This window comes from Balaenoptera acutorostrata, chromosome 4 (genome assembly GCF_949987535.1).
Source record: "Balaenoptera acutorostrata chromosome 4, mBalAcu1.1, whole genome shotgun sequence".
Taxonomy (NCBI): domain Eukaryota; kingdom Metazoa; phylum Chordata; class Mammalia; order Artiodactyla; family Balaenopteridae; genus Balaenoptera; species Balaenoptera acutorostrata.
The window spans coordinates 66,699,738-66,727,639 of NC_080067.1; the positions used below are offsets into that span (position 1 = coordinate 66,699,738).

The window sequence follows — 27,902 nt, forward strand, 5'->3', positions numbered from 1 at the left end:
TTCCCAACACTTCCATAACCGGCCTCATCATGCCCCTTCCTCTAGCACCAGCTGGCAGCAGGGTTCTGCATACAGTTCCCAGGTCCGCCTTCAAGTTCCTGGGGGCACCTGGGGAATGCCACTGCCACCCCCCACCAGAGGGCTACCCTCAGCCATGTGGAGCCCCCAACCTCTTCCCTTGTTCCCTCTGCCCTTGGGCTGGTAGCTGCTTCTTATAGTTAGAATCTTCATAATACATCATTATCATTATCTTGTTATCTTTTTTTCCCCATTAAAATCTCCAGTAGCTGGATAGCACTTCCTTATAGTAAATCCTTTCTGTTAAAATAACTAGAATAGTGTCTCTCTTGATTGGATCCTGACTGATGAACTAAATAACTGTAATACTAAATAATTCTGAAAATAAACCTGAAAATAAAATAACTAAAAATAGTGAATAGAAAAAAAATTGAATGACAGACAGAACTGAAAAGAAATAACTGAGAATAAGTAACTCTGAAAATAACTCAGAAACTAAATAGCTCAAAATTTCTAAAACTAAAAAACTCAAAATATAGTGTTCAAAAATGCAACAACTGAAAATAAAATAATTTAAACCCAAATAACTAAAAAATAAAAAACCCAAATAACAAATGAATGTAAAAATAACACAGAATCTAAAATAAGTGAAAATAAATCACTGTGAATATAAGTAACTCTAAAACCAAATAACTAGGGGAAAAACCCCAAAATAATGACAGGTAGTTTATCCTGAAAATAAAGTAATTCAAAAACTTCCAATGAGTTTTTACTATTCAAATAAGTAACTGTAAAAATAAGTAATTCAAAAATGCCAATAACTAAAAATAGAATAACCATGAAAATAAATAACTCAGATATTAACAATTGTAAAGACAGATAATTAAAAATGAATAGTTCTAAAGCTAATTTGGAAATATATAACTATTAAAACAAAGTAACTATAAATAACTGAAAATAAATAACTCAAAAACTAAGTAACTTTAAAAACAAAATAATTATAAACAGGTAACTTTAAAGCTATAAGATTAAGTAACTAGAAAACTAAAAACAAATGAAAATTAACTAATGAAACTAAAAATAAATAACCGAAGATAACTGAAACTAAAAACTAACGAGTCTGAACGTAAATATCTCAGAAGTTAACCTGTAACCAACCCTCGCTAAAAGGAAACAATCCTGGAACAAAGTAACACAAGTATCACATGAACATTCCTGTGGGGATTAAGGGAGGCGAACACAGGGCTGCCACGTGGAGTCTGAGCAGCTCTGATCAGAGGTTCTCAACCTAGCTCCCCACTCCCACCCCAGGAGAAATTTGGCAATGTCTGAAGGCATTTTTCATTGTCGTAATTTGGGTGAGTGGGTGGGGGGGTGTTACAGGCATCTAGTGGGTAGAGGCCAGAGATGCTCCCAAACATCCTACAAGGCACAAGAAGTACCAACAAAGAAGTATCCAGCCCGCAAAGTCAAAAGTGCCAACATTGAGAAACCCTGCGCTCAGCTCTCCAACACTGGATTATGCTAACCTCCAAAAGGCGTGTCTACCGAGCAGCTCGAGGTTCTCCGCGGGTCCGCAACCAAGCTGGCTGCGCTCGTGCAGGCGCGCCTCTAACAGCGCAAGGTTCTCCACGGGCTCTGCGCCAAGTCCCTGCGCAGGAGTGCGTCAGCACCTGCAGGTTCCCCACGGGGTCTGCGCCGAGTCCCTGCGCGAGCAGGGCTGCACCGGGAGGGGTGGGCTCTGCGGGCGGACAGGGACCGCTCCTTAGGCTCCGGCAAGATGGTCCTGTTGCCCCCGGGCAGGGCAGCAGATCCCCAGGCTCCAAGGCCCCTTTGCTGCTTCTGCTTAAGGGCGGGCTGGCCTCCGCATCCACAGCAGCGGCTCCCGGGAATGCAGGCGGCCGGGGCGGCTGGGTTGTCTGGGACGAGTGTCAGTTCTCTGCGGAGGGCGGCCTCAGGCCCCCTTCCCGTGCCCGCACTGCCTCTGCTCAAAAACCGGTCTCCCCACTGGGGGCGAGCAAGCCAGCGGACATCCCAGGGCTCTCCTCAGTTTTGTTTGTGGCCCTGAAATTCCAAGAAGAAAGTCAGAGGAGCAATGGCTAACAAGTTCGCTTACTTTTCTTTCCGCTTCACACTCACGTGTCCTCCTCTTCGCCACCCTCTTTCTCTCCCTGGATGCTTTCTCCCGTTTCCTGAACAGACTTGGAGGTTTCATAACTGTCGTCCAACTGGCAAAGCCCCGAGAGCTGGAAGGGAAGGGACAGGGGTGTAATGCTGCGGTTGGGTTGGGGGGCGGGTCCGGTCCACACGGCGATCCCTGCTGGCAGGGCGGGGCCGCCCCAGCTTTCCTATGGGGCCACTCAGGTCCTCAGCAAGAGACCTTAATTTTGGCCAGAAACCAGGGGAACGCTAAGGAGCTTGGGATGCGGGGCCTGCTGGGCTGGGGGTCTGAGCCACTTTGCAGATCCAGTGACCTCAGCTTCCTGGATTAGGCCAAGTCCTTAATGGCAGAGAACCATGTAAAGGAGGGAGAGGGAAGGAGGAGAGGAAGAGGGGGCAGGAGAAGCTGATGAACAGGAATGAGGGAAAATATGAAAGAGGTAAGAAGGAAAGAAATTTACACTCAGAGCACTGCTCTCCTTTTCCGTATCTTCTGGACCTTCACAATTGTCAAAGTTTTCCATGGAGATAAACTCCCTGCTGGAGCAACCTTGGGGAAAGAAAAGGAAGAATTTGGCCGGCCGTGGGGGAGAAGGCATGGGAGGACAGGCCACGCAGCCTATGGCGGGATGGAATGGGCAGCACCGGTCTCCAGGAGCCCATTCTCGCCATCTCTCCCTCCTCTCTCGGGACCCGACTGCTTCACCTGGGCCAGGAGGAGGGGGTCTGTGATCTCCGGGTTCCCTTTTCCAGCTCAAAATTCTGTAACTGTGAGAAGACATGTCCACGTGGTGTTCACAGTCCTACCTCCTCGTCCTCCAAGAAAACGGTCATTGCCTTTTTGTGCTTGACGACCTTCCTGCCTTCCCTCCTTCCCGCCCTCCTTTCTTCCTTACCTCCTTCTCTCCCCTGATTACTGCCCATTTCCCATTTCCTTGGCAGCCTCTGCCAAAAGTCACTGCTCTCCCCGTGGGAAAATCAGAGGGACACAAAGTACATCCTGCCTCTCTCGCCAATGAATGATTAACTTACCAATTAGCCACACCATTGTGCACCTGTTCTGTGCCAGGGCTGTTAAAGACACTGGGGAGGAACAGCAAATCCCACCAAATACTGAGCCTGCTGTATGTCTGCTGGGATGTCAGGCATTTGTCAAAAGTTAAGCCTCACACAACTGTAAGGGCCTTAGCCCCATTTTACAGATGAGAAACTGAACTGAGAGAAAAATCACCCGGCTAAGTTCCCTTCGCCTGTAAACACTGCAGTTGAAATCTACACATTTCTACTTTTTTTTTTTTTGGTGCCGTGCCAATAAGCTTGTGGGATCTTAGTTCCCCGACCAGAGACTGAACCCAGAGATTGAACCCAGGCCCTCGCAGTGAGGGCGCGGAGTCCTAAGCACTGGACCGCCGGGGAATTCCCTACACATTCCTACTCTAAAGACAGGATCTCTGTCCCCACAATGCTCCCAAGTCAGCTTAGGGAGGCGAGCATCTGCAGAAAGATCTTGATCTGAGGGAGCCCCAGGTTGAGCGTCAGCTGAGTCCAATCCATCCCGCAGGAATCTGAGCGCAGGAGAGAGTTTCAGTTCCGGTGAGACTGCAGGGGGAGGGGCCTTGTGGGCAGAGGACGGGCGCAGGAGCGGAGCGGAGCGGAGCGGAAGGAGCCTGCGGTTGCGGTGGGTGGGGCACAGTATCTCCGGGAGCAGGCAGCCCGCAAGAGGGAGCTCCCGACCTGCCGCCCAGAGGCACCCCCCTAAGCTGCGTTCGGGGCCCGGGTCCTCCCCGGAGCAGGGCAGGGAGGGCTGTGCGAGCACGACGGGGAGCAGCCGGGCGGCCGCTTCCTGGAGGCCTCCAGAGACCCCGCCGGAGGACGCAGGGGCAAAGCCTGGTTTAATTCCTGCTCCTGGGACATGGTGGGGTGAGCGGAGGGACCGTGGAGGAGAAAGTGGCCCTGGGAGGCGCCTCCCACCGCCCTCCTCCAGATGTGACTGCGGGACATCCGCAGTAACCCCCAGAGACGCCTCTTTAGGGTGGTCATCCAGCGTGGGTCCCCTTAGACCAGCAGCAGACAGTGAGGACGGAGGGATGGCGGTCTTGCTGGAAAGCTCTTAGGGAGGAACCAGAGCAGGAGCAGTTGCGCCCTTGACCACCCCCTGCGTGAACAGAAGAGCTGCGTCTCCAGGGGCCGTGATCTCAGTGCCCCAGGCAATGCCGGGTGCCAGGGACCCCAGCCGCCCGCTGGGAGGAGCCCGGGGTGGTAGTGGGGCTGGGTGGCAACATGGGAACTGAAAGACGTGAGGACGAGTTCCAGCTCTTCTTCCAGGTAAGTGAAATGATGACCTGGTGCCGGGGCTGCTTCCCCCTCTCTCCTGTGGACCCTGCAGGATGGGGAGGGTGAGGGGGCTTCAGCCAGGCACAGGGCTGGCACAGAGGGGCCCTCACACACACGGCCAAGCCTTGGCTGCATTATTTCAGGGTCATCCAGGCCATCACCCGCTGCCTCCAGGTAAGGATTTGCCTGAGCTGGAAAGAGGACCAATCCTCCGAGCACAGTCAAGACCCAGATGCCACCTCCCTGCTGGGGACCGGCAGTGCACATGGGCTCCTAGGCTCCTGGTACCACAGGTGAGGGTGGGGGCCGCCTGGGGCCCCACAGGCCTCCAGTTTAGTCTAGGGCAGGGTTTTCCATACTCCTTAGAGTGTGACCCAGGGAGGGGCAAAATTTACATCCCAACGCAGTGTACACACAGAAATACATTCACAAAATTAAAACCAATGTTTGTGGAACCATATTGCTCTTACAATGTGTGATGTCCTCATCTATTCTGTTCTGTCCTTTCTAGTCTATTCATTTGTTCTGTTCTGTTCTTTTATTCTGTTCTATTCTATCCTGGAGACAGAGGAGGAGAGGGGCTGTGGGAGGCGGTGGGGTCACCCACAGTCTCCTCACAGGACCCTTCGAGGGAGAGTTTCTTCCGAGGCGAACTGCATCTGCCCTGGGTGGGCCCTCATGTGTCTCCCCCATGGGCCCCGGGCTCTTGGCAGCAGAGACAACACCCTATTCACCCAGTATCCCTCATGGCTCCTGGAAGAAACCCAGACTTCTTAGAACCCGCAAGCCTTGGAGAACATCCCTCAGTCAAAGTGCCCCAGTTGTGCAGGGGAGGAAAGTGCAGCTCACGGCAGTCTTTTGCTGTATCTTTGTCATTTCCGTATTTAATCCTTGCCTCCTGGATTCACTGGCCATGGGCTCTGTGGTACTAAAAGTCTTAGGTACTAAGTCTTTGGTTTTATGGAGGTGGCAGCACTGAGGGGACCCCAGATTCAGGGTCTGGCAGGTCACAGGCACCTGAGTGAATGAATGAGAGGCCCATTGCCTGGGGTAGGAGCAGGGGTTTTGGAGTCAGTCAGACCTGAGTGCTGTTTTGACTTTGCCTTTCACTCACTGGCTGTGTGATCTTGGGTAAGCCACTTAACCTCTCTGAGCAACAGTTTCCTTGTTTCTAAAATGGGGATAATAATACCTGTTTTGCAGTGTTGATGTAATGACTAGCAAAAATGTAAAGTAAAATGGAATTTAATAAATAACATGCATTATTATTATTGTTAATAGTAATTATGATAATACTAAAGAGAAGGTCTCAGAACCGCTCTGGGCACTCCAAGTGTGCTATTATTACTCACATTTTGGGGATATTTGTCTGCCATTTTCTTCATCCTCATAAACATCTGGGGGAGGAAACATTATAAAGTTAAAAAATGACTTTAACGGGAAGCAGAGTGCACACACGCACGTGCACACACACACAGCAGAAAAGCCAAACTGAACATACAGACCCTTGACAAATAGTTAATTTGATTACAGTAAAATTTCAAGTGATAGTTGCATTCTTGGAAAATGAGCAGAATGACCCTGGTATCAGCCCAGGTCCAGCAGTGTGTTGGGAAGGTATACCCTGAGTCTCTGGGGCACTCCCAGTCCATGTAGAGAATAAGCATAAAGAGTGTTGGTGGAGAAGGACAGGAAGAATAGGAAAGGTGGGCCATGAAAATTCATGCTGATAAGGACAGGGTGTATTCTCTTTTCCCTCAGTGGATGATCTTCATAGCACACACCACGTAAATCCTAAAATATTTAGGGAATTTAGTTTTAGCACCTAGTGTTTAAAATCCTGATTTTTTTTGCTTAAAAAATGAAATTTAGGGGCTTCCCTGGTGGCGCAGTGGTTAAGAATCTGCCTGCCAATGCAGGGGACATGGGTTCTAGCCCTGGTCCGGGAAGATCCCACATGCCACAGAACAACTAAGCCTGTGCGCCACAACTATTGAGCCTGCGCTCTAGAGCCCACGAGCCACAACTACTGAGCCCACGTGCCACAACTACTGAGCCCACGTGCCACAACTACTGAAGCCCACGCGCGTAGAGCCCATGCTCCACAACAAGAGAAGCCTCTGCAACAAGAGAAGCCACCGCAACTAGAGAAAGCCTGCGTGCAGCAACGAAGACCCAGTGCAGCCAAAAATTAATTAATTAATTAAAAAATGAAATTTATTAACAAGTGAGCCCATTAGCGAGTTTAAACTATCCTCTTCAGAATACATGTTTCTGGTAAACTATAGACTTTGAAGATAAAATTGTGGCTTTTCCCTTGCTGTCCACTAGGTGGCACAAAGGGACAACTGTAGATCCTGCTAGTTCAGAGACAGCTCTTAGGCCATAGATTTCAAAGGGGCAAACTATTTCTATTTTCTTTCAAACTAGAGTTTCCTTTGTTCCTCTTTTCCTTTAAAAGAACTATCTCTATTATATGAACTAAAGTACATCATTTTCACCTGGGGTTGGGGGAATGGAGAAGTAATGCATTAAGCCCCTGGGGCTTTCCTTCTCTTCCCTGGAGGAACAGACATGGGTAACTAGTTGCTATTTAATATGCTAACAGCAATCTAGGCACCAGCCTAAGAACTTAATCTAATTCTCACAGCAAGACTATACAGTATTGCTTCCATTTTGTAAAATAATTGATGAAAAGAATTTAAGCACAAAGAAGTTAAGTAATTCGTCCAGAGAGATGGAGCTGAAGTCTGTAAGCCCTCAGTGCTTGGGCCCTTAACTGTGTGCTATGCTGCTGAGCTCTTTCTCTGCCTTCTAGGAGTCAGCCAGTGGGCTCATGTTCTGCCTAATTCATCCCAGTAGCTCTCCAGAGCTCACAACAGGTGAGATCTCCAGAATGCTTCCACAGGTACTAGGCTGGATTAGGATCTTTTGCTTGGTGCCCCAGAGTGTAAACTTGGATGTCTAGGCTGGTCTATATTTGAAGTGTCCATTTCCTTTGCATACCTGTCTCTGGCCAAGAGGAAAGGAATCACTCCTAAACATTCAATTACTTGCTTTCAGATTCCATATATTCTCACAGCACTTTTTTTTTTTTTTTTTTTTTTAGTGAATTTTTTGTTGTCAAAGTCCCTGCCAGCTTCTAGAGCAGTCCGAGCTTGCCATCTTAGACTTTCAGGGCTGCTAGGAGCTGGGGTCAAAGAAACTTCACAGTTGGGAAACTATCACCTAGCTCAGCAACCAATTGCCCTCTCATGTGTCTAGTTGGGTTTAGCCAAAGCCTTGCCCATTTCATCAGAGATTTAATGAGAATTTTCCCATAAGACTAAAATATAAAGCCCCCCAGGCAAAGGAAACAGTTGTCACGCTTGAGGAAGTCATTGATCCTGATCATCATGAGGCGGTCAGGCTGCTACCTAATAGAGGCAGAGAAGAACGCATCTGGTGATCCACTGGGACATCTCCCAGTACTCCTCTGCCCCGCTGTAACTGTAAATGGGCAAGCAAAAGAACAATAGCTAGACAAGAGTCTGGGACACCCACTATGCATGCCACCAGCAGAAGTGCCAGATGAGGGGGCAGGGGATATAGAATGAGTGGGAGGGAGATGATGACTTAAAGGTACAACCTAAGTGCAACTGCAGCAGCAGGTGGCAGACATAGATTTAAGTTAAGTAGGACACTTACCATGTCCACTGGTGGAAATGTCCCCCTTGGGGACCAAGACCTCCAGACCCACTGAGGCTGAAGTTGCGGGAATGGGAGGACAGATTCCCCATGTGGGTCACTAGTAGTGTGGTAATGAATAAGGTCACAACTCATTCAACCTTTTGGCTCCCAGATTCCTATTTTCTGCTTACTGGGGTCTTGGTGCCATAAAGTGGCCATTGGCTTAAGGTATATACTGCACCCTAAGGCTAGCACCCCAACCCCTCAGTCTCAGGTCCAAACCGCTGCTCACCCTTGCCTTCAAGAGGCTATTCCATGGCTCTATCAGGTCGGCAGCTTCTGAATATGTGGTAGGACCAGTGGGTTGGTCCTGTAGTCACACGCCCATGGCTGTTCCTCTTTTGCCACAGAGTGAGTCCCCCAATCCAAACAATGTTCTATCCTTGGACAGTGTTGCAGACTGAGGCACTGAAGGCAGGAAAGGCCCATGTGTCAATCCCGTTCAGGGTGAATCACTGTACTTTCCAGCTTGGAGGATCTGATGAAATCAACTGTTCTCCTCAAGGGATAGTATCCAGCTGAGGGCTCGGCATGGATCTCTGTGCTGGCAGGTTGGACAGTCAACAGTGGCAGTAGCTAGATTGGTCTTGACGACAGGGAGCCCATGCTGCTAGGCCCATGCACAGCCTCCCATTCTGCTGCCAAAGCTTCTCCATTTATGAGCCCATTGTGCACGTACTGGGTTGCCAAGGAAGAAGCTGGCTGACACCTCCTGGCCAAGTCATCTAGTCAGCTTGGTTCTTTGGTAACTTCTCTGCAATGGATGTTCTCTGGGGGGGGGCATTACAGTGTGGCACAAAGATCCTTACATTTTGAGCTCATGTCCATAGGTCTATGTGCCTCTTCCCCAGTCAGATTATGTTGTAATTTGATGCTGGTTATTGTTCTAGAAGGGGATTGGGAAGGGGGTGGGGATGTATCCTGAGGAGGGCAAGCACTGTCTTGTACAGTAAGTCCCCTACATACGAACGAGTTTCGTTCTGAGAGCGTGTTCTTAAGTCCAATTTGTTCGTAAGTCCAACAAAGTTAGCCTAGGTACACAACTAACACAATTGGCTATACAGTACTGTACTGTAATAGGTTTATAATACTTTTCACACAAATAATACATAAACAAACACAAAAAATAAAGAAAACATTTTTAATCTTATGGTACAGTACCTTGAAAAGTACAGTAGTACAGTACAACAGCTGGCATACAGGGGCTGGCATCGAGTGAACAGGCAAGAAGAGTTACTGAGTGGAGCGGGGAGAGGAGGAGGTGGGAGATGGTAGAGCTGAAGGATCGTCAGCAATAGGAGACGGAGGGCAAGCTGCAAGTTCATGCACGCCTGATGTTGATGGCACAGGTTCTGGTTCCTTGCTGGATTCAATTCCATCTACCCTCTTGAAAAAATGGTCCAGTGATATCTGGGTAGTAGCTCTATTTTTCTCATCATAGGTGACACGGTAGCACTGGATTGCATTCTGAATGGCTGCTGCAACCTTTGTGTACCATTCTACATTCGGGCCCTGTGCCTCAAAAACTAACAGTGCCTCCTCAGATAAAGAAAATCTTGCCATTTCCTGCGTCGTGAATCTCTTCGGTTCTTCAGTTACTTCTTCCTCTTGTCGCTCCACTCTCTCAATTATTTTCACTTTTGTTTCCATTGTTACCGCTTGGCACTTCTTAGCAGTACCAACTACATCACTGCTGCTTTTACACTTGCTTCCAGACATCCTGGGCTTGAAATAAAGATACTGTACTACTATACTGTATATAGTACTGTACAGTAAAATACACAAAAGCACAACCACTTGTAGAGGATGTACGCACGTGACAATGTACACCAGACACATGAACTAACTTATGTGATTGGACACGCAAACGCACTATCGCATCTTTGAAAGTTTGCAATTTGACTGTTTGTATGTAGGGGACTTACTGTATGTCTCATCTGAGACTTCTGCATAATCTTGCGGGGAGGAGAAGGGCCAATCTTTCAACAAGGGGGAGTGGGCCACTTCTGCCAGCCCAGGGGAACAAGGGCATGTACCCAGATATCCTCCAGTTTTAGGGTCCTATATCTTCCCTATCAGGGCCTGACTTGCCTGCTTCATCTATTGGCACTAGGGGCCCAAAATAATAAGGCAGCAGACTTGCCTAGGCTGAGAATTCATCCTTTTCTCAAGTACTGCCCTCTGCTGTAGGCGATGAGGGGCTGAACACTGGAAAGGAGGCCCTCTGATTCTCACACTGTGCTTTAAATTGGCGATTAATCTGAGGCTGTCACTTTCTTCACTCTCTTCAGTGCATCAGTGGTGCTTAGCAATAACCACCCAGTTCCATGTTCCTGATAGTTAATATTTTCCCTAAACCTCTCAAATGCTAGAGACATTGCACCAGCTGGTGCATCCCTGTCTGCCTGTATCTGATCCCAGGTCACCACGAGGGAAGGTCTTCGCAATTGAACTGCTACATAGGCCAGGGACCAGCACTTCCAACATTCCACCTACCACTAGCAATGGGGTCCTCATTGCCATTTGGCCAGCAAGTGACCCAACACCAGAATCCCATCCTTTCTAGGACCTCTCCGGGTACTAACTGTCTTAGGTCAGGTTTCCCAGAAGCAGACTGTACAAGCGAGTTAAGGAGAAAGGGCTTTCAGCTGAAATGTGTAAGGCAATGAGGGCAGAAGACAGAGCAAGGAAGAAGCCAGATGCAGACGAGGGTTCAGCCAAGGTCCAGCATCTGCCTGATCCCCTGAGAAATGCTGGAATATGGATGGCACCACAAGTGTCCCATCTTGAGGCAGAAGGTCTGGCTTTTGTACCAGCCAGCCAAGCTGCCCTTGAGGGAGGCCATAAGCTCTTAGGCATTTCTTGGCTGGATGACTCTGGTCAGCTGAAGATCGAAACTGACTGATAAAAAGGATGTGGATGAGGTCTCAACAGCCTCTACTATACTACCATGTGTGGGGTTTTTATTTATTTATTTTATTTTTAAATTTAATTTTATTTTTTAAACATCTTTACTGGAGTATAATTGCTTTACAATGTTGTGTTAGTTTCTGCTGTATAACAAAGTGAATCAGCTATACATATACATATATCCCCATACCCCCTCCCTCTTGCATCTCCCTCCCACCCTCCCTATCCCACCCCTCTAGGTGGTCACAAAGCACCGAGCTGATCTCCCTGTGCTGTGCAGCTGCTTCCCACTAGCTATCTATTCTACATTTGGTAGTGTATATATGTCCATGCCACTCTCTCACTTCATCCAGCTTCCCCTTCCCCCTCCCCGTGTCCTCAAGTCCATTCTCTATGTCTGCGTCTTTATTCCTGTCCTGCCCCTAGGTTCATCAGAACCATTTTTTTTTTTTTTTTAGATTCCATATATATGTGTTAGCATACGGTATTTGTTTTTCTCTTTCTGACTTACTTCACTGTGTATGACAGACTCTAGGTCCAACCACCTCACTACAAATAACTCAATTTCGTTTCTTTTTATGGCTGAGTAATATTCCATTGTATATATGTGCCACATCTTCTTTATCCATTCATCTGTCGATGGACACTTAGGGTGCTTCCATGTCCTGGCTATTGTAAATAGTGCTGCAATGAACATTGTGGTACATGACTCATTTTGAATTATGGTTTTCTCAGGGTATATGCCCAGTAGTGAGATTGCTGGGTCATATGGTAGTTCTATTTTTAGTTTTTTTTTTTTTTCTTTCTATTTTTAGTTTTTTAAGGGACCTCCATACTGTTCTCCACAGTGGCTGTATCAGTTTACATTCCCACCAACAGTGCAAGAGGGTTCCCTTTTCTCCACACCCTCTCCAGCATTTACTGTTTGTAGATTTTTTGACGATGGCCATTCTGACCGGTGTGAGGTGATACCTCATTGTAGTTTTTTTTATAAATAATTTTTTTTTAAATTTTATTTTGTTTATTTATTTATTTATGGCTGTGTTGGGTCTTCGTTTCTGTGCGAGGGCTTTCTCCAGTTGCGGCAAGCGGGGGCCAGTCTTCATCGCGGTGCGCGGGCCTCTCACTGTCGCGGCCTCTCTTGTTGCAGAGCACAGGCTCCAGACGCGCAGGCTCAGCAATTGTGGCTCACGGGCCTAGTTGCTCCGCGGCATGTGGGATCTTCCCAGACCAGGGCTCGAACCCGTGTCTCCTGCATTGGCAGGCAGAGTCTCAACCACTGCGCCACCAGGGAAGCCCCCATCATTGTAGTTTTGATTTGCATTTCTCTAATGATTAATGATATTGTACGGGTTTTGATAGATACATAATGTCATGCATCCACCATTATATCATACAGAATAGTTTCACTACCCTAAAAATCTCCTGTGCTCCACCTACTCATTTCCCATCCCCTACCCTTAATCCCTGATAACTACTGATCTTTTTATTATCTCTATAGTTTTCTCTTTTCCAGAATGTCATATTTGAAATCATACAGCATGTAACCTTTTCAGATTGGTTTATTTCATTTAGCAATATGCATTTAAGTTTCCTCCATGACTTTTTATGGCTTGATAGCTCATTTTCTTTTATTGCTGAATAATATCCCATTGTATGGATGTACTACAGTTTGCAAGTCATTTAGGTAAATACCAAGGAGTATGATCGCTGGACCATCTGGTAAGATTATCTTTAGCTTTGTGAGAATCTGCCAAACTGTCTGTACTATTTTGCATTCTTGTCAGCAATGAGAGTTCCTGTTGCTCCATGTCCTCACCAGCATTTGGTATTTTCAGTGTCCTATACTACATTTACAATGTAACTCTCAGTTTTTTTGAGGTACCAGCCAATCTTTTGAAGAGCTGACTGTTTTTTGTGAACTTAACTAGTGAAAAAGTCACCAAAGCTCACATCGACCTAACAGTTACTCCCATGTTGTCTTTCTGTCCCCTGAAAGCCGCCTGCTTTCCTAGCATTGAAGGTGTGTGCATGCATGTGTGCACACAAACAGATACACACAGACACACATAAACATATATGGACACAGTCTACAACCAAGCCTAGACTAGGATACCCGTAACTAAATGTCAGCTATTCCTCTGTTCACCTCATGCCTTTGAGTCTGATGACCTTGAATTAGCTGGACAGAGATAGAAGGAAGAAAAGAAAGCACCTGGACAATCCACATCTTTATGTTTTGGGTAAAGGAGGAGTTATAACTTTATTAACTGGCTCATATCTGCAAATTTGTAGATTGTACCAATGTTGGCCCTTCTGTCCTCAAGCAAAGGGTCTTTTAAAGGTCTCTTCAAAGGATTCTTGGAACATGAAAAAGGAGTTAAACACCTCAAGAACAAAACATATTTTATGATACAAGGTGGATAAGCCCAATATTCTAATAGTCCTTGATAATCTGAAGAGTCACTGTTGAGTGGGAAGCTAAGATATGACTTGATCAGCGACAGTATCGGGGGATAAAGCCAATTATTTAAGAGATGAAAATATTGTTTATCTTTTCTTAAAAGCATTTTTCACAAGCCAATTACGTCTCCATAGGAAAACAAAACAAATATTTCATATCTCACAGAGATTCTGCTACATAAAGGAACAGGTCTTATCATGTGAAGAAAATTTAGGGACTGTATTTCATGAACTCTCACCAGCCACAAATTTTCTCAAGCCTTACTTTTCCTAGTCTGTACTAAGAAGAAAATAGGTAATTTTTCATTTTTCAAATATACAATTTTATAACACACATACACACCCTAATTGAGAATAACAGCCTTATTAAATGGCATTGCCATTAGTATTTGTTAACCAGTACTGAAAATTCAATTTCTTAATTATGTGGTCGTCTTCCTGTTAATTTGCCATATCCTGCTCATTAGCATCCAAGGCTCTAGAAGTCTGAAGAGGAAACATACACTAGTTAGCCTTGTGCTGGAGTAGGGGGTGGTCTGTGTATGTTTCCTTAATGACAAGGAATTTGTAGTTTATAGGTGCTCAATAAATGTATTTTGAACTAAAATTCCTTTCAGAGCCCTTTTCCAAATAAAGTGTATACCTGAAGACGTACTACATGTCCCACCAAACTAACACATGATAATCTAAAACCAAAGTCTCAAATACTAAATTCCCAATACTTTGATTATGGGCAGTGGTAAAAGCATAATCTTTTGGAAAAGATTATCTTTAAATAGTCAAGGAAAGAAAAGATGACTACCAAAACAGCACATTCAAGCCCCATAAACACATAATCTATTGTCATTAAAATACAAAATATAAAAATGCCTCCACATTTGTTTTTCTTTTTGATCCCATGCCCAATTCTGCCTACCAGAAAACTGACACACAAAGAAGTTAGAGCTGAAATCTTGTGAGGAAACCCCTGATCAAATGCTCCTAACCTCTCCAAGGAAAGCTTTGGGAGGAGATGAAGTCCATAAACCCTGGATAGAGCAAGAAATACAGTGCCACCATCCAGTGTCTTCATTCCAAAGCAGGGACATTCTGGCAATGCTCTTAGCCTACAACCATTTCCTTAAGACGACAGCTCTTCCAAAGAGGAAGTTACTTCTCAATGTGAAACATTTGCCTTTCATTTTAATTCTGGCCTAACTGGATCTATGCAAATGAATAGCAGGAAGCTGATTTTATACCTTTCTTCTTACTCACATAATTAAGGAAGGGCTGAGAATCCAGCAATGTCTTCCTCAGCTTCTAAGCAGCTGGTATCACCCCATTGCTTTCATGCCCCACTCTCCCATCAGATCCTACCTTTAATCTGGCATGTGCTAGGGACTGAGACTTCCTTGCTACTGGTAGCTCTTTCCATATTTTCAATCCAGGGTGCAAATTCTACTTCATTGCCTTTGCTTTAGAGAAATATACATGACCTCACTACACTAGTTCTGTACTAGTTGAAGTGGTGCTGGCTCACACCAGATTATCCCCAGCTAAAGCCTTATGGACCTGCTTCCTCCTCCTCCTCTACCTGTGGTATAGAATTGCCCCAGCTCTCTGGTGACCTTCAGCAAAGGAATGTTCAAGGGATACCACCTGCTGGATTATATAGTTAACACCTAACTGGCTGCAAATCTGAAGTGAGGAGATGGAATCCCCTTTCATTGTCTCAAAAGCTGTTTCAAGTGCTCAACAAATAAGCACTTGCTAGGCACTGGAGGTCTGAGATGAATAAGATGTGCCCTGAGCTAACCCTCATCACCGCCTAGCTCTGCTTGCAGAGTGGTCTGCTAGCCTGATGTGATTATTCAACCAGTTTTTTAATTTGTTTATTCACTAAATATTTACTGAGCACTTACATGAGTGCCAGGCCCTTGTATAATATGAGGCCCATGGGAAGCTAAAACTAATAAGACAACCTCTATGCCCTAGAGGAAATTCATGGTCTAATGGGGAGGAAAACTTAAACACATCATAAAATTATAATACAGCACATTAAATGCTGTGATAGGGTACTCCTTAAGGGAGTGGGTACAGAGAGGAGGGAGACTCAGCTGTCCACCAGAGCCCTCACCCCTTGCCATCACTATCATCTCTTTGTTTTAGGGCCTGGGGTGCCTCTATTAGGAACAGGCCAAATGAGCCTAAAAAACTAAGCAGGCTGTACCTGAACTGGATCACAGGCTACAGGTTTCTTCAACAAGCATTTATGGGGTACGTCCTGAGTGCCTTGGAGGGGGAGAGGAATCAGAGATGGAGAGTTTCTAAGGAATAGATGGGGTAAGGAGCACCAGTGAGAACTGAACCCTGAAAGAATACCCTGCGTGTATCTTCCTCCAGACAGGGAGGAATGAAGAGAGGAACAATGAGGGTCAGGAGAGTTCTGGGTGGAATGAGGGAAGCTGAACCAGTTAACATGCAAAGTGGGAGGCAGGGCAGTCAAGTGAAAATAGGAGTAGAATTGGAGGTCCTCAGAGGAAAGTTCCAGAAAACAGCCAGAAGCAAAGGCATTTACGGGAGGTTTCAGAACGGCAGGTATGACTCAACTGCAACTCAGCAAGCAAGCATTAGGAAAGATACCCTAGGCTGGCAGTGGGGTCAGGGAGCTAATATACTTTAATTAGAAAAATTAAATTAAAATTTAATTGGAAATCCCTTGTAATAAGCTAAGTGTTGAAGAAAATCAATGAAAGCAATGATGTAGAATCAATAGGAACTATCTGCAACATTTAACACTTGTTTAAAAAAAAAAAAATCAGTACACACCTAGTGCTCGCTTCAAACTGTATATTCCCCCGGCCTGAAATGAAAAAAACAAAAAAACAAAAAAACGCAGCACTCTCAAATGTAAGCCAGTTTGAATAGATTTTACATGTTGATTTTTATACACATGTACACACAGAATACTATAAAAATTGATGAAAGTGTGTAGATCTTGGTCTTATTTTCTTAGTAATTTGGAAAACCTTTCTGCAGTCCTGGCTCACTTGGCCTTGGCAACCCCTCCCACTTCTCTGCCCATCCTGCTGTGTCCCCTGTGTGCCTTGATTCTCAGTCCATCCACGTTTCCACAGTTAGCTCCATTAGCACTGAATTAAGAAATAAACAATGGGCCCATTAAGTGCTCACTTTTTCCACCCGAGCCCAAATTACATGGCTTGGTAAGGCAAACATCATGCGTTTCTGGGACAGGATGAGAATCACATTCTTTGTTCGGGTGTTGTCCCAGCTGTGAGAACAGCACCAGGTCTCAACCTCCAGTGTCCCTCACTGCCTGCACCTGCATTAAACCCAAACTGATACTCGAGGCTTACCTCCTTCTCTCTCAACCTCATTTCCTTCCACTCTACCCATGAACCTCTCAAGCCAGGCTCCAAGTCATCACTGAACATGCTCCCTTGACGGCAGCTCGCTGATTTCAAAGGTTCGTGGGTCCACCTTTATTACACATGTGACGGCACGAGCTGCCCAGTTGCTAGGATGGGCCTGCGGCCTTGTACGATGCCTTGTACCACAAAGGGGCTTTGCCTTGTACCACGCACCGTGCTGCCCCTGCGAAGCCGCCTGCCGCCAGAGCCCCTGCCCGGTGAGCCTCATCTCCCAGTGTCCCTAGGCCTCCCTGTCACACGGGGTCAGGCCACACGGGAGGAGGCTGTCCCAAACCACAGGGCCTGCCGCCCTCCTTGACTTGCACCGCCACTGTCCCACGCGTCGGGTTACGCTCTTCTCTTCCCAGCCCAGAGCCTCTCTGACTCTGTAACTGCCTCTGGGCACAGGCCCCTTCTGCCTGGCTGTCTCCAGAGGCCCTGTCTCCACACCCTCAGCGGCTCCCAGGGCCCGTCCTGTCGCCTTAGAGGCCCTCGTCGCTGGGGGCCCAGAGGCCTTGCCCAGAGGGCCCGGAGTTATCGTGCCCAGCAGTGCCGGTGGCTGAAGGTGGGGTCGGGCGGTGTAGGAATGAACTGGGGTGATAATGCGTGGGTGTCAGAGCTGTGTGAGTGCTGGGCAGGGGTGAGGTCCTGATGCTCCTGATCTGGCAACCTCTGAAGCCTCCCTCCCCTGTTGCCTGATGCCCCTGCGTCTGCGTTCTGCCCTGGAGTCTCATCTCTCGGGGACCAGCCCAAGGCCCCACTCCCGCTCACTCACCCACAGGGCGCGGAGGCCCCTCTGAATTCCTAGAGCCCTTGCTGTGGGCATCACTTGCAGTGACATTTCATCAGACCCTGCTTGGTGAGCCAGGCTCAGGAGACCTGGTCCTGCTGCAGGAAAGCTGTGTGAAATTGACCCTCAGTTTGCCTGCCTGTGAAAGGAAGGGGCTGGGACCACACCTCTGGGCCGATCTTACAGTTCAGTTTTTTTTTTTTTTTTTAAATCTAAATTACTTGCTAGCGTCTGGTTCTGCTTCTTATCTATATTTTACATTCCTGTCACAACCTAGAGCACACAGTGCTAGGACTTGAGGAAGACTTAAGAAATGTGTTTCTGAATTATTAACTGAATAAATGCCATGACCTTACAACAAACGTGTTTTTCTGTGGGGCAGGGAAGGGCAGGGTGACCTAGTTAAAAATCTAGATTGTAGATTAAGCTCAATATTGTTAAGATGTCACTTCACCAAATTGATCTATAGATTTTACACAATCCCAATCAAGATCCCAGCAAGCTTTCTTATAGAAATCAACAAGCTGATTCTAAACTACATACAGAAATGTAAAGGATATAGACTAGCCAAAACAACTTTAAAAAGGAAAAACAATGTCAAAGGACTCAAATGATCTGATTTTAAGACATTATAAAGCTACAGTAATCAAGATAGTAAGGTACTGATGTCAAGGCAGACAAATAGATCAATTAAACAGAATACAGCATCCAGCAATAGATGCACTTATATAAAGAGTCAACTGGTGGAAGAAGAGTCTTTTTAACAATGGTAGTAGAACAACAATTAATGTGCACAAAATTGAACTTTGATTGACACTTTATACCATACACCATAAAAACCCCTCAGAATAGATCAGAGACCTAAATGTAAAACTTAAACTATAAACCATCTAGGAGAAAACATAGGAGAAAATCTTTGTGACCTTTAGACAAATATTTCTCAGGCACAACATCAACAGTACGATCCATAATTTTTTAAAAATTGTATTTCATAAAACTTAAAATCTTCTGCCCTTAAAAAGGTACTCTTAAGAGAATGAAAAGCTAAGCTACATACTGAAAGACAATATTTGCAAAGTATATATCCAATAAAGGACTTGTATTTAGAATATATTAAAAAAAAACTCTCAAAACTAAATAAGAAGAAAACAAGAAGATACATGTATGGTACGGAAGCACACAAAAAGACGCTCAACCATTAATCAAAGCAAATTAAAACCTCAGTAACATGCCACTACACACCTATTAGAAGGCTTAAAATTTTAAAAGACTGACAATACCAAGTGTTGGTGAGAATGTGGAGCAAATGGAACTTTCATACACTGCTGTGGGAGTATAAGATGGTATAACCACACTGGAAAATAGCTTAGCCATTTCTTAAAAAATTAAACATGCACCTGCCATCTGGCCTAACCGTTACACTCTTAGGTATTTACCCAAGAGAAATGAAAACCTAAGTCCATGAGAAGATTTGTACTCAAATGTTCATAGCAGCATTATCCAGAATAGCCCCTCAGAAGTGGAAAGAAACCAAATGTTCATTAACAGGTAAATGGATACGTAAACTGGGGTATATCCAAACAATGGAATGCTACACAGCAATTAAAAGGAATGTACTATTGCTACACAAAGCAACATGAATGCATCTCAAAATAATTATGCTGTGACTTCCCTGGTGGTGCAGTGGTTAAGAATCCACCTGCCGATGCAGAGGGGACACGGGTTCGAGCCCTGGTCTGGGAATATTCCACATGCCGCGGAGCAACTAAGCCCATGCGCCACAACTACTGAGCCTGCGCTCTAGAGTCCACGTGCCACAACTACTGAAGCCCGCGCGCCTAGAGCCCGTGCTCTGCAATAAGAGCAGCTACCTCAATGAGAAGGCCGCGCACCACAACGAAGGGTGTTCACCGCAACTAGAGAAAGCCTGCGTGCAGCAACAAAGACCCAATGCAGCCAAAAAAAAAAAAAAAAGAAAAAAAAAAGCTAGGCCAAAAAAAGTACATGCTATATACTTTCTTTATGGAATTTTAGAAAAATCAAAGTAATCTATAGCGATAGAAATGAGACCAGTGATCACCTGGAGAGCTGTAGGGGGGTAAGAGAGGGGCAAGAGAAAGGTAATAAAAAGAGACATGAGGAAAATTTTGGGGGGGAAAGAAGTGTTCATTATCTTGATTGTGTGATGCTTTCACAGGTATGTACATATGTCAAAATTTATCAAATTGTATACTTTAAATATGTGCAATTTATTATGTCAATTATACCTCAATAAAGCTGTATTTTTTTTCAATAAAACTGTTTTAAAAATTGTAGTTTAAGGCCTCTGCTCAGAAACTTTAATAAGCTACAATGCATATTCCCAGGCATAAGCCCTAGCTATCCTAATTCTACAGTTCTAGGCTAGGACCCAGAATCTGCATTTGACCCAAGCTCTTCAAGTAATTCCAGTGCAGGCTGTCCCTAAACCACCCTTTGTGAAACACTGGTCTAGGGAGTAAGGATTTCTAGAACAATATTGTTATTAGAATGTTTGTTTCTGGGGAAAATAAGTAACTTTTTCTACTAGGGTTGTTATATGTTTCTGTATTATGCCCCCAGAGCACGCATATTCCATTACTGTAACAGATATTTAGCATACTATTAAAAGTTCAAAAGCAAAATTAAGTCATAGTTTTTTTCCAATCTTACCTTCATATAAATTAAAATTAACTACATGATCTTGTTACCATTTCCTGGCAGAGGCCTACAGTGCCAATCGAGAAATTAGGCCACTTGGTTGTAACTGAAAACCAATGTGGTGGTTTTTCCAATCACACTTCTTATCTTTTTCTTCATCTTACGACTCACACCCACCCTCACATCCTCCTGACTAGTTCATGATCAGAGAATACACAGAAAGAGCGTGAAATGGTTTCATTCCTGCTAAGTCTCTGAAGACAAACTTATCTTTTCACATTTACATAATTTTTCTTAGTAAACAACAAAAACCATTGCCGGTATAAATGATAGGAGATAGGTTTTCCACATGAGACTAGCATCTCTTAACCCTAGCAACATTACCTGAAGGAAATATTAGAACTCAATTGATGAAGCTTGTTGTGGATTTTCCTATCTAATATCACTTGAGAAGACAAATGTGAAAGGGTAAAGCCTATGCAAAGATGATTTTTAATGATTAAAGGGAATACAGTGAGTGACATCTGTGAAAATGGTGCAGGGAAAAAAAAAACCCTCCAAAAATTCTCTCCTCAATGAAAGCATGGAAAAAACTGACAAAAATAGTCAGACACAATATTTTCAGAATGCTGGAAATTAAACAAAGGCAATTAGGAGAGCATTAATTCAAGAAGAATGGATGAATCTCAGTATGACCAGTGAGCTCTGTGGTGTCTTAGTTGCCCTAGTCCCATCTCACCCCTTCTTCTCGGTGGTGGCCTTGGAAGCCAACAGCCTGCAATCATGGTGAAAATTAGCAAGCTAGCACCTGTAGGAAGGGACAGAACAGGGTTGGAGCTCCTTCAAAGTCTCATTCCCAGTAGATTGTCATTATTTGAGTTGTCTGGGGATTCCCTGGAATATCCTACTTGCAAGGCTGTCTTTATTAACCCAACTAAGAGCTTGCTCAGTGTGAAAAGCCTTTTCCCCAGGGGCATTTATAGAAAATGTCCAGGGTGATTGTTTAACTTCTTGGCTGCTTGAGGCACTGGATATCAGCTGGGGCAAAAATAGGCTAATCAATAAGTTTAAAAGGAAAAACTTAAGAATAAGACATCCATAGTGGTTTTGAAAACCTCCAAATATTCCTGAGAATCTAGAAGTCCATTGTGCACATGCCCAGGGTTGTGTGCATGCTTAGGAAAAATCTTAGCAGGGCTTATGCTCTCACCTTGGCTGATCTTGAAGCTCTGCACAAACAGGAAGTGAAGGCTAACGTGGAATTGTCACCTGTCTGGCTGAATATTGAAGGTGTGCTTCAAAATCCATGTAGAGGGACTTCCCTGGTGGCGCAGTGGTTAAGAATCCATCTGTCAATGCAGGGGACACGGGTTCGAGCCCTGGTCCGGGAAGGTCCCACATGCTACAGAGCAACTAAGCCCATGTGCCACAACTACTGAACCTGAGCTCTAGAGCCCACGAGCCACAACTACTGAGCCCGTGTGCCATAACTACTGAAGCCCACACCCCGAGAGCCCATGCTCCACAACAAGAGAAGCCACCACAATGAGAAGCCTGCACACTGCAACGAAGAGTAGCCCCCGCTCGCCGCAACTAGAGAAAGCCTGTGTGCAACAATGGAGACCCAATGCAGCCAAAAAATAAAATATAAATAAATAAATAAATTTATTTTAAAAAAATCCACAGATCCCCTTGGCAAAGACTGGAATGCTTATTGGTTTCAGGGGTTTAAGGAAATCTCTGCCCAGTCATGAACCAAGCAGAGAATTCAGTGGCTACACATGACAATGAATACAGATTTTATAGAATTGTTTCAGAAAAGTCAGTAAATAAACAAAAACAACAACAACAAATAGCAACAATAGCAAACACTGGAGATGGAGGAGAATCTGATTTCCAGAGTTGCCATATCATGTTATTTTAAATGTCCAGTTTTCAAGGAAAAATTATGACATGTGCAGAGAAACAAGAAAGTATAGCCCATACACAGAAAAAAAAGCAGTCAATAGAAACTGTCCCTGAGGAAGCCAAGATACTGCACTTCACAGACCAAGGCTTTAAACCAGCTTTAAAAAAAATGTTTAGAATGAAAGGAAACCATACATAGAGAACTAAAGAAAAATATGAAAACAAAATCTCATCAAATAGAGAATATAAATAGAGAGAAATTATATTTAAAAAGGGCCAAATAGATGTTTTGGGTTGAAAAGTATAATAACTTAAATGAAAAATTCACTAGAGTGGCTCAATAGCAGATTTGAGCAGGCAGAAGAAAGAATCAGAGAACTTAGATATGGGTCAATTGAAACTATCCAATTTGAGGAAGAGAAAGAAAAAGAATGAAAAAAAAAAATGAACAGAGACTTAAAGACCTATAGGACACCAACAAGCATATCAACATACCAAGTATATCAAGCATAATGGAAATGCCAGAGGAGAGAAAAAAGGGACTGAAAGAATACTCAAAGAAATAATGGGCAAAGACTTCCAAACTTTGATGAAAAATGCTAATCTGCATATCCAAGATGATCTACAAACTCCAAGAAATAAAAACTCAGAGACCCACACCTATACCTAACATAATCAAACTGTCAAAAGACAAAGAAAGGAGAGACAGCCCAGATGGCAGAGTAGGAAGACTGTGAGCTCACCTCCTTTCATGGCCACACCAAAATTAAAACTATTTACAGAGCAACTATTGATGAGAACCACCTGAAGATTAGCAGAAAAGATTTTCCACAACTAAAGATATAAAGAAGGAACCACAATGAGATGGGTAGGAGAGGCAGAGAAGCAGTATAGTCTAAAGCAGTATAGGCAACCCACAAACGGGAGTATAATCACAGTTGCAGAAGTTTTCCCTAAGGAGCAAGAGGTACAAGTCCCATGTTGAGCACCCCAGCTCAGTGGTCCTGCACCGGGAAGATGAGCCCCCAGAGTGTCTGGCTTTGAAGGCCAGTGGGGATTACTTTTGGGAGAGTTAGAGGGCTCTAGGAAATAGAGGCTCTACTTTTAAAGAGCATGCACAAAATCTCACATGCTCCAACACCCAGGGCAGAAGAAATAATTTGAAAGGAGCCTGGGTCAGACCCACTTGATAATCTTGGAGAGCTTCCCAGAGAGGTAGGAGGCAACTGGGACTCCCCCTGGGAATATAGATGCTGGCAGCAGCCATCTTTAGGAGCTCATTCTACCATGATGACACTGGTGCTGGCAAGTGCCACTTTGGAATCCTCCCTCTAGATGATTAGTTCTGGGGCACAGCCCCACCCAGCAGCAGGCCTGATGCCCTAGGACCCCATGAGCCTCCAGCCATTCAGAGATCTAGCCCCACCCACCAGAAGGCCCGGGACCCAGACCCACTCACCAGTGGGCCGGCACTAGTCCTGGGAACCCCTGAGCCGTGTAGCCAGTTGTGCCAGGACCTAGCACTGCTTACCAGCAGGTAGGCAGCCTCCTCCAAGAGGCAGAGCCTGGCAGCCAACTGGGATGGGGGTCAGCCCTGCTTACAAGTGTGCTTACAGTAGTCAGCCTCATCACAACAGAAGGGTCCACACAGCCCACATAGGAGGCAGCCCTAGAGCACATCACTCTGGTGACCAAAGAGAAGCGGGCTGTTGGGTCCCAAAGAGCATCTCCTACATAAGGCCACTTCTCTGACATTGGGAAACGTAACTGACTTACCTAGAATATATAAAAATAAAAACAGAGAATTAGGCAAAATGAGGTGACAGAGGAATATGTTCCAAATGAAGGAACAAGATAAAACCCCAGAAGAAATATTAGGGAATACTTATTACTTATCTACCCAATACAGAGCTCAAGGTAATGATCATAAAATGCTCAATGAGCCCAAAAGAAAAATAGATGAACACAGAGAGAAATTTTTAAAGAGTTAGAAAATATAAAGAACCAAGCAGAGCTGAAGAATACAATAATTAAAACAAAATATACACTAGAAGGAATCAACAGTAGATTAGATGATACAGAGGAACGGATCAGCAAACTGGAAGACAGAATACTGGAAATCACCCAAGCTGACCAGAAAAAAGAAAAGGAATTATAAAAAATGAGGATACTTTAAGAGACCTCTGGGACAACATCAAGCATGTTAACATTTGCACTATAGGGGTTCCAGAAAGAGAAGAGAGAGAGAAAGGGGCAGATAACTTATTTGAAGATATAATAGCTGAAAACTTCCCTAGCCTGGGGAAGGAAACAGACATCCAGGTCCAGGAAGCACAGAGAGTCCCAAACAAGATAAACCCAAAGAGATCCACACTAAGACACGTTGTAATTAAATTGGTAAAAAATAACAATAAAGAGAGAATCTTAAAAGCAGCAAGGGAAAAGCAACTAGTTACATAAAGTTGCAGGATATGAAAGTAATATACACAAATTTGTTGCATTTCTATACACTAACAATGACCTATCAGAAAGAGAAATCAAGAAAAAAATCTAATTTACAATTGCATCAAAAAGAATAAAATACCTAGGAATAAATCTAACCAAGGAGAGAAGACTATAAGACATTGATGAAAGAAACTGAGGACAACACAAACAAATGGAAAGTTATACCATGCTCATGGATTGGAAGAATCAATATTGTTAAAATGACCATGCTCCCCAAGACAATCTAGAGTCCATGCAATTCCTATCAAAATACCAATGGCATTTTTCACAGAAGTAGAAGAAATAATTCCAAATTTGTATGGAAACAAAATATCCTGAATAGCCAAAACAATCTTGAGAAAGAAGGCAAAGCTGGCAGTATCATGAGCCATGATTTCAAACTATACTACAAAGATACGGTAATCAAAACAATATAGTAGTGGCACAAAAACAGACACATAGATCAATGGAATAGAATAGAGAGCCCAGAAATAAACCCACACTTATGTGGGCAATTAATCTATGACAAAGGAGGCGAGAAAGAATATACAATGCGAAAAAGACAGCGTCTCCAATAAATGGTGTTAGGAAAACCGGACAGCTACATGTGAAGGAATCAAATTGGACTACTTTCTCATACCATATACAAAAATAAACTCAAAATGAATTAAAGACTTAAATGTAAGACCCGAAGCCATAAAACTCCTGAAAGAAAACATAGGCAGTATACTTTTTTTTTTCCCTGTGCCGTGTGGCATGTGGGATCTCAGTTTCCTGACCAGGGATTGAACCCGTGCCCCCTGCAGTGGAAATTCAGAGTCTTAACCACTGGACCACCAGGGAAGTCCCAGGCAGTATACTTTTTGACATAAATTATAGCAATACTTTGTGTATAGAAATACTGAACCACTGTGTTGTGCACCTGGAACAAACATAGTTTTGTAGGTCAATTACCCTTTAATTAAAAAAAAAAAAAAAAAAGACAGAGAATCTGGAAAGCAGCAAGAGAAAAGCAATTTGTCACATGCAAAGAATCTTTAATAAGATAAATAGCTTAATTCATATCATAAACTATGGAGGCCACAAAACAGTGGGATGACAAAAGTGCTTAAAGGAAAAGACTGTCAGCAGAGGATTCTATATCTATGGCTAACTGATTTTCATCAAGTGTGCTGTCTTGGTTCAGGCTGCTATAACAAAATACCACGGACTGGGTGGCTTATAAATGACTGAAGTTTATTTCTCACAGTCTGGAGGTTGGAAGTCTGAGATGAGGGTGCCAGCATGGTTGAGTTCTGGCGAAGACCCTCCTCTGGGCTGCAGATTGTTGACTTCTGATTGAGAAAATTGGATCTTGGCAATTGGGTATGTGGGAGTATGTGTGAAAGGGACATGCGCACAACCACAAAAACCCACACACAATCTAAAGCATCCACAGGTGCTTCCAGGTACTATGAAGATGTGCCCACAGTTATTTTCTAGGCAAAGCATTTTCTTTAACAATATCCCCAATCTCCATACCCACTACAAAGTTGGAATCAGTATAACTCTCCAGACTAAAGTCAGCAAGGGTAACCTTACCTTTCATATTGTTTTGTTGTTCCAGCAATAATTTACTTATTTCTGAAAACCAACAATCTCTGATTTCTTTTGAAGCTGCCTGCAATTACAAATAAGAAAATACTATGAGCATCAGATCACCTGGTGCATTAATTGGACAGGACTTTTATTCTCTGGGTGACCTTTAGAATGTGATAGAAAACACTGGTTGAGTCATGGGAACACGATAGGGAAAGGGAAAAGGACACCTATGGGGAAGGCATGAATTTTACCTGTAGGATGTATTTCTCAAGTCCATTTTGGTTGGCAATTTCAAACTTTCTGTTGCTCCCCCTTCCAAGTTGGCGAATTGAAAGTGTCATTAACTATTGTAAAGAAAGAAGAAAATTTTCTGTACCATCTTTTCTGATTAAAAAATTATCCCTGTCAGCCACTCTAATCTTTGCTACCCTTGATTACTCTCTTCTTCCATCTTCCTTCCAAGTGTTTTGCTGTCCTCTGTTAACAGCCCCAAGGAGCATAAAACATAACCTGGTACAGTGTCATTTGTCTTGTCTGTTTCAGAGGACAAGACAGACTATATGTTTCCATATGCAGAGCTGTAGCCTTCAACTTTAAGCAAAAAGATCATCTCTCCTTTAATACCTGAGTATTTCACAAATCTCTACATAGTAGTAACTGAATTAGCATCCATTAAGAAACAAAAATAACAAAAAGTACTATGAATAAACTACCAATTTTAATCACAAGAGCACGTGTGTGTGTGCGTGTGATCGCTAGCTATGAAATATTTCTTATATGGGTGAGAGGCAATGTTTGGTGTGGACATGGGTTCCTACACCCCCAGGGTCAGGATATTGCCTACACTTGCATGCAAAGATGCGTGGTTGAGAAGATGAAATCCAGCCCATGCTCTAATCTCCAAGGCGTTCAGTCCTCTGCCTGGAGGAAAGAGGGTACTTTTTAATTAGTTTGTCCAGACAGGCTGCCATTGGGCTCCTTTTCTCCACCCAGCACAAAGGCACCTCTGTGCCAGCGCTGGCCCTATCTAGTGGCTGATTACAAGCTCTGACTCTGGAATCAGGCCTGTGTGTGGATTCTCGCTCTGTTGTGTGGCATTTGGTAAATTAACCTCACCTCAGTTTCCTTATCTGTAAAAATACGGATAACAGCATTTCTCTCCATAGGGTTGTGCTAACTCCCAAGTGCAACAGGACCCCTTTACCTTCATAGACTTCTTAAAGCTGTAGTGAGGAGACAGGCCCTGGTCACTGGGCTCCATTCGTATCTTACAGAACACTATTCCCTGTTCGAATAGATAGATTTGCCTCTGGCTGGGCTTAAATCGAATTAAATCCTTCATCTTATAACGATCCTTGTGAACTGTCCAGACGTTGAAAGAGCCATGCATCAACAGCTTGCCCAGTTTTCTGATATCGTCCTTTGGGACACACAGA

The 27,902-nt window shown here is 44.3% G+C and overlaps 1 protein-coding gene across 3 annotated transcripts in view; it reads right to left on the reverse strand.

Annotated features, from left to right (window-relative positions):
- Positions 1 to 837: 837 nt before the first annotated feature.
- The window catches only part of MCF2L2 (MCF.2 cell line derived transforming sequence-like 2), a 249,321-nt gene continuing 222,256 nt past the window's right edge, over positions 838 to 27,902 (reverse strand). The window contains exons 23-29 of one of the 3 annotated variants that reach the window (XM_007195354.2): positions 27,671 to 27,886; positions 26,718 to 26,810; positions 26,467 to 26,545; positions 5,865 to 5,909; positions 2,640 to 2,728; positions 2,158 to 2,264; positions 838 to 2,082 (exon numbers count right to left, since the gene is read on the reverse strand). In XM_007195354.2, coding sequence (XP_007195416.2) covers positions 2,007 to 2,082; positions 2,158 to 2,264; positions 2,640 to 2,728; positions 5,865 to 5,909; positions 26,467 to 26,545; positions 26,718 to 26,810; positions 27,671 to 27,886 — 705 coding nt within the window. In that variant the 3' untranslated portion in view covers positions 838 to 2,006. Of the gene's footprint in view, positions 2,265 to 2,639; positions 2,729 to 5,864; positions 5,910 to 26,466; positions 26,546 to 26,717; positions 26,811 to 27,670; positions 27,887 to 27,902 lie in introns of all 3 variants that reach the window. The other 2 variants (XR_009008109.1, XM_057545103.1) reach the window with 2 other exon arrangements.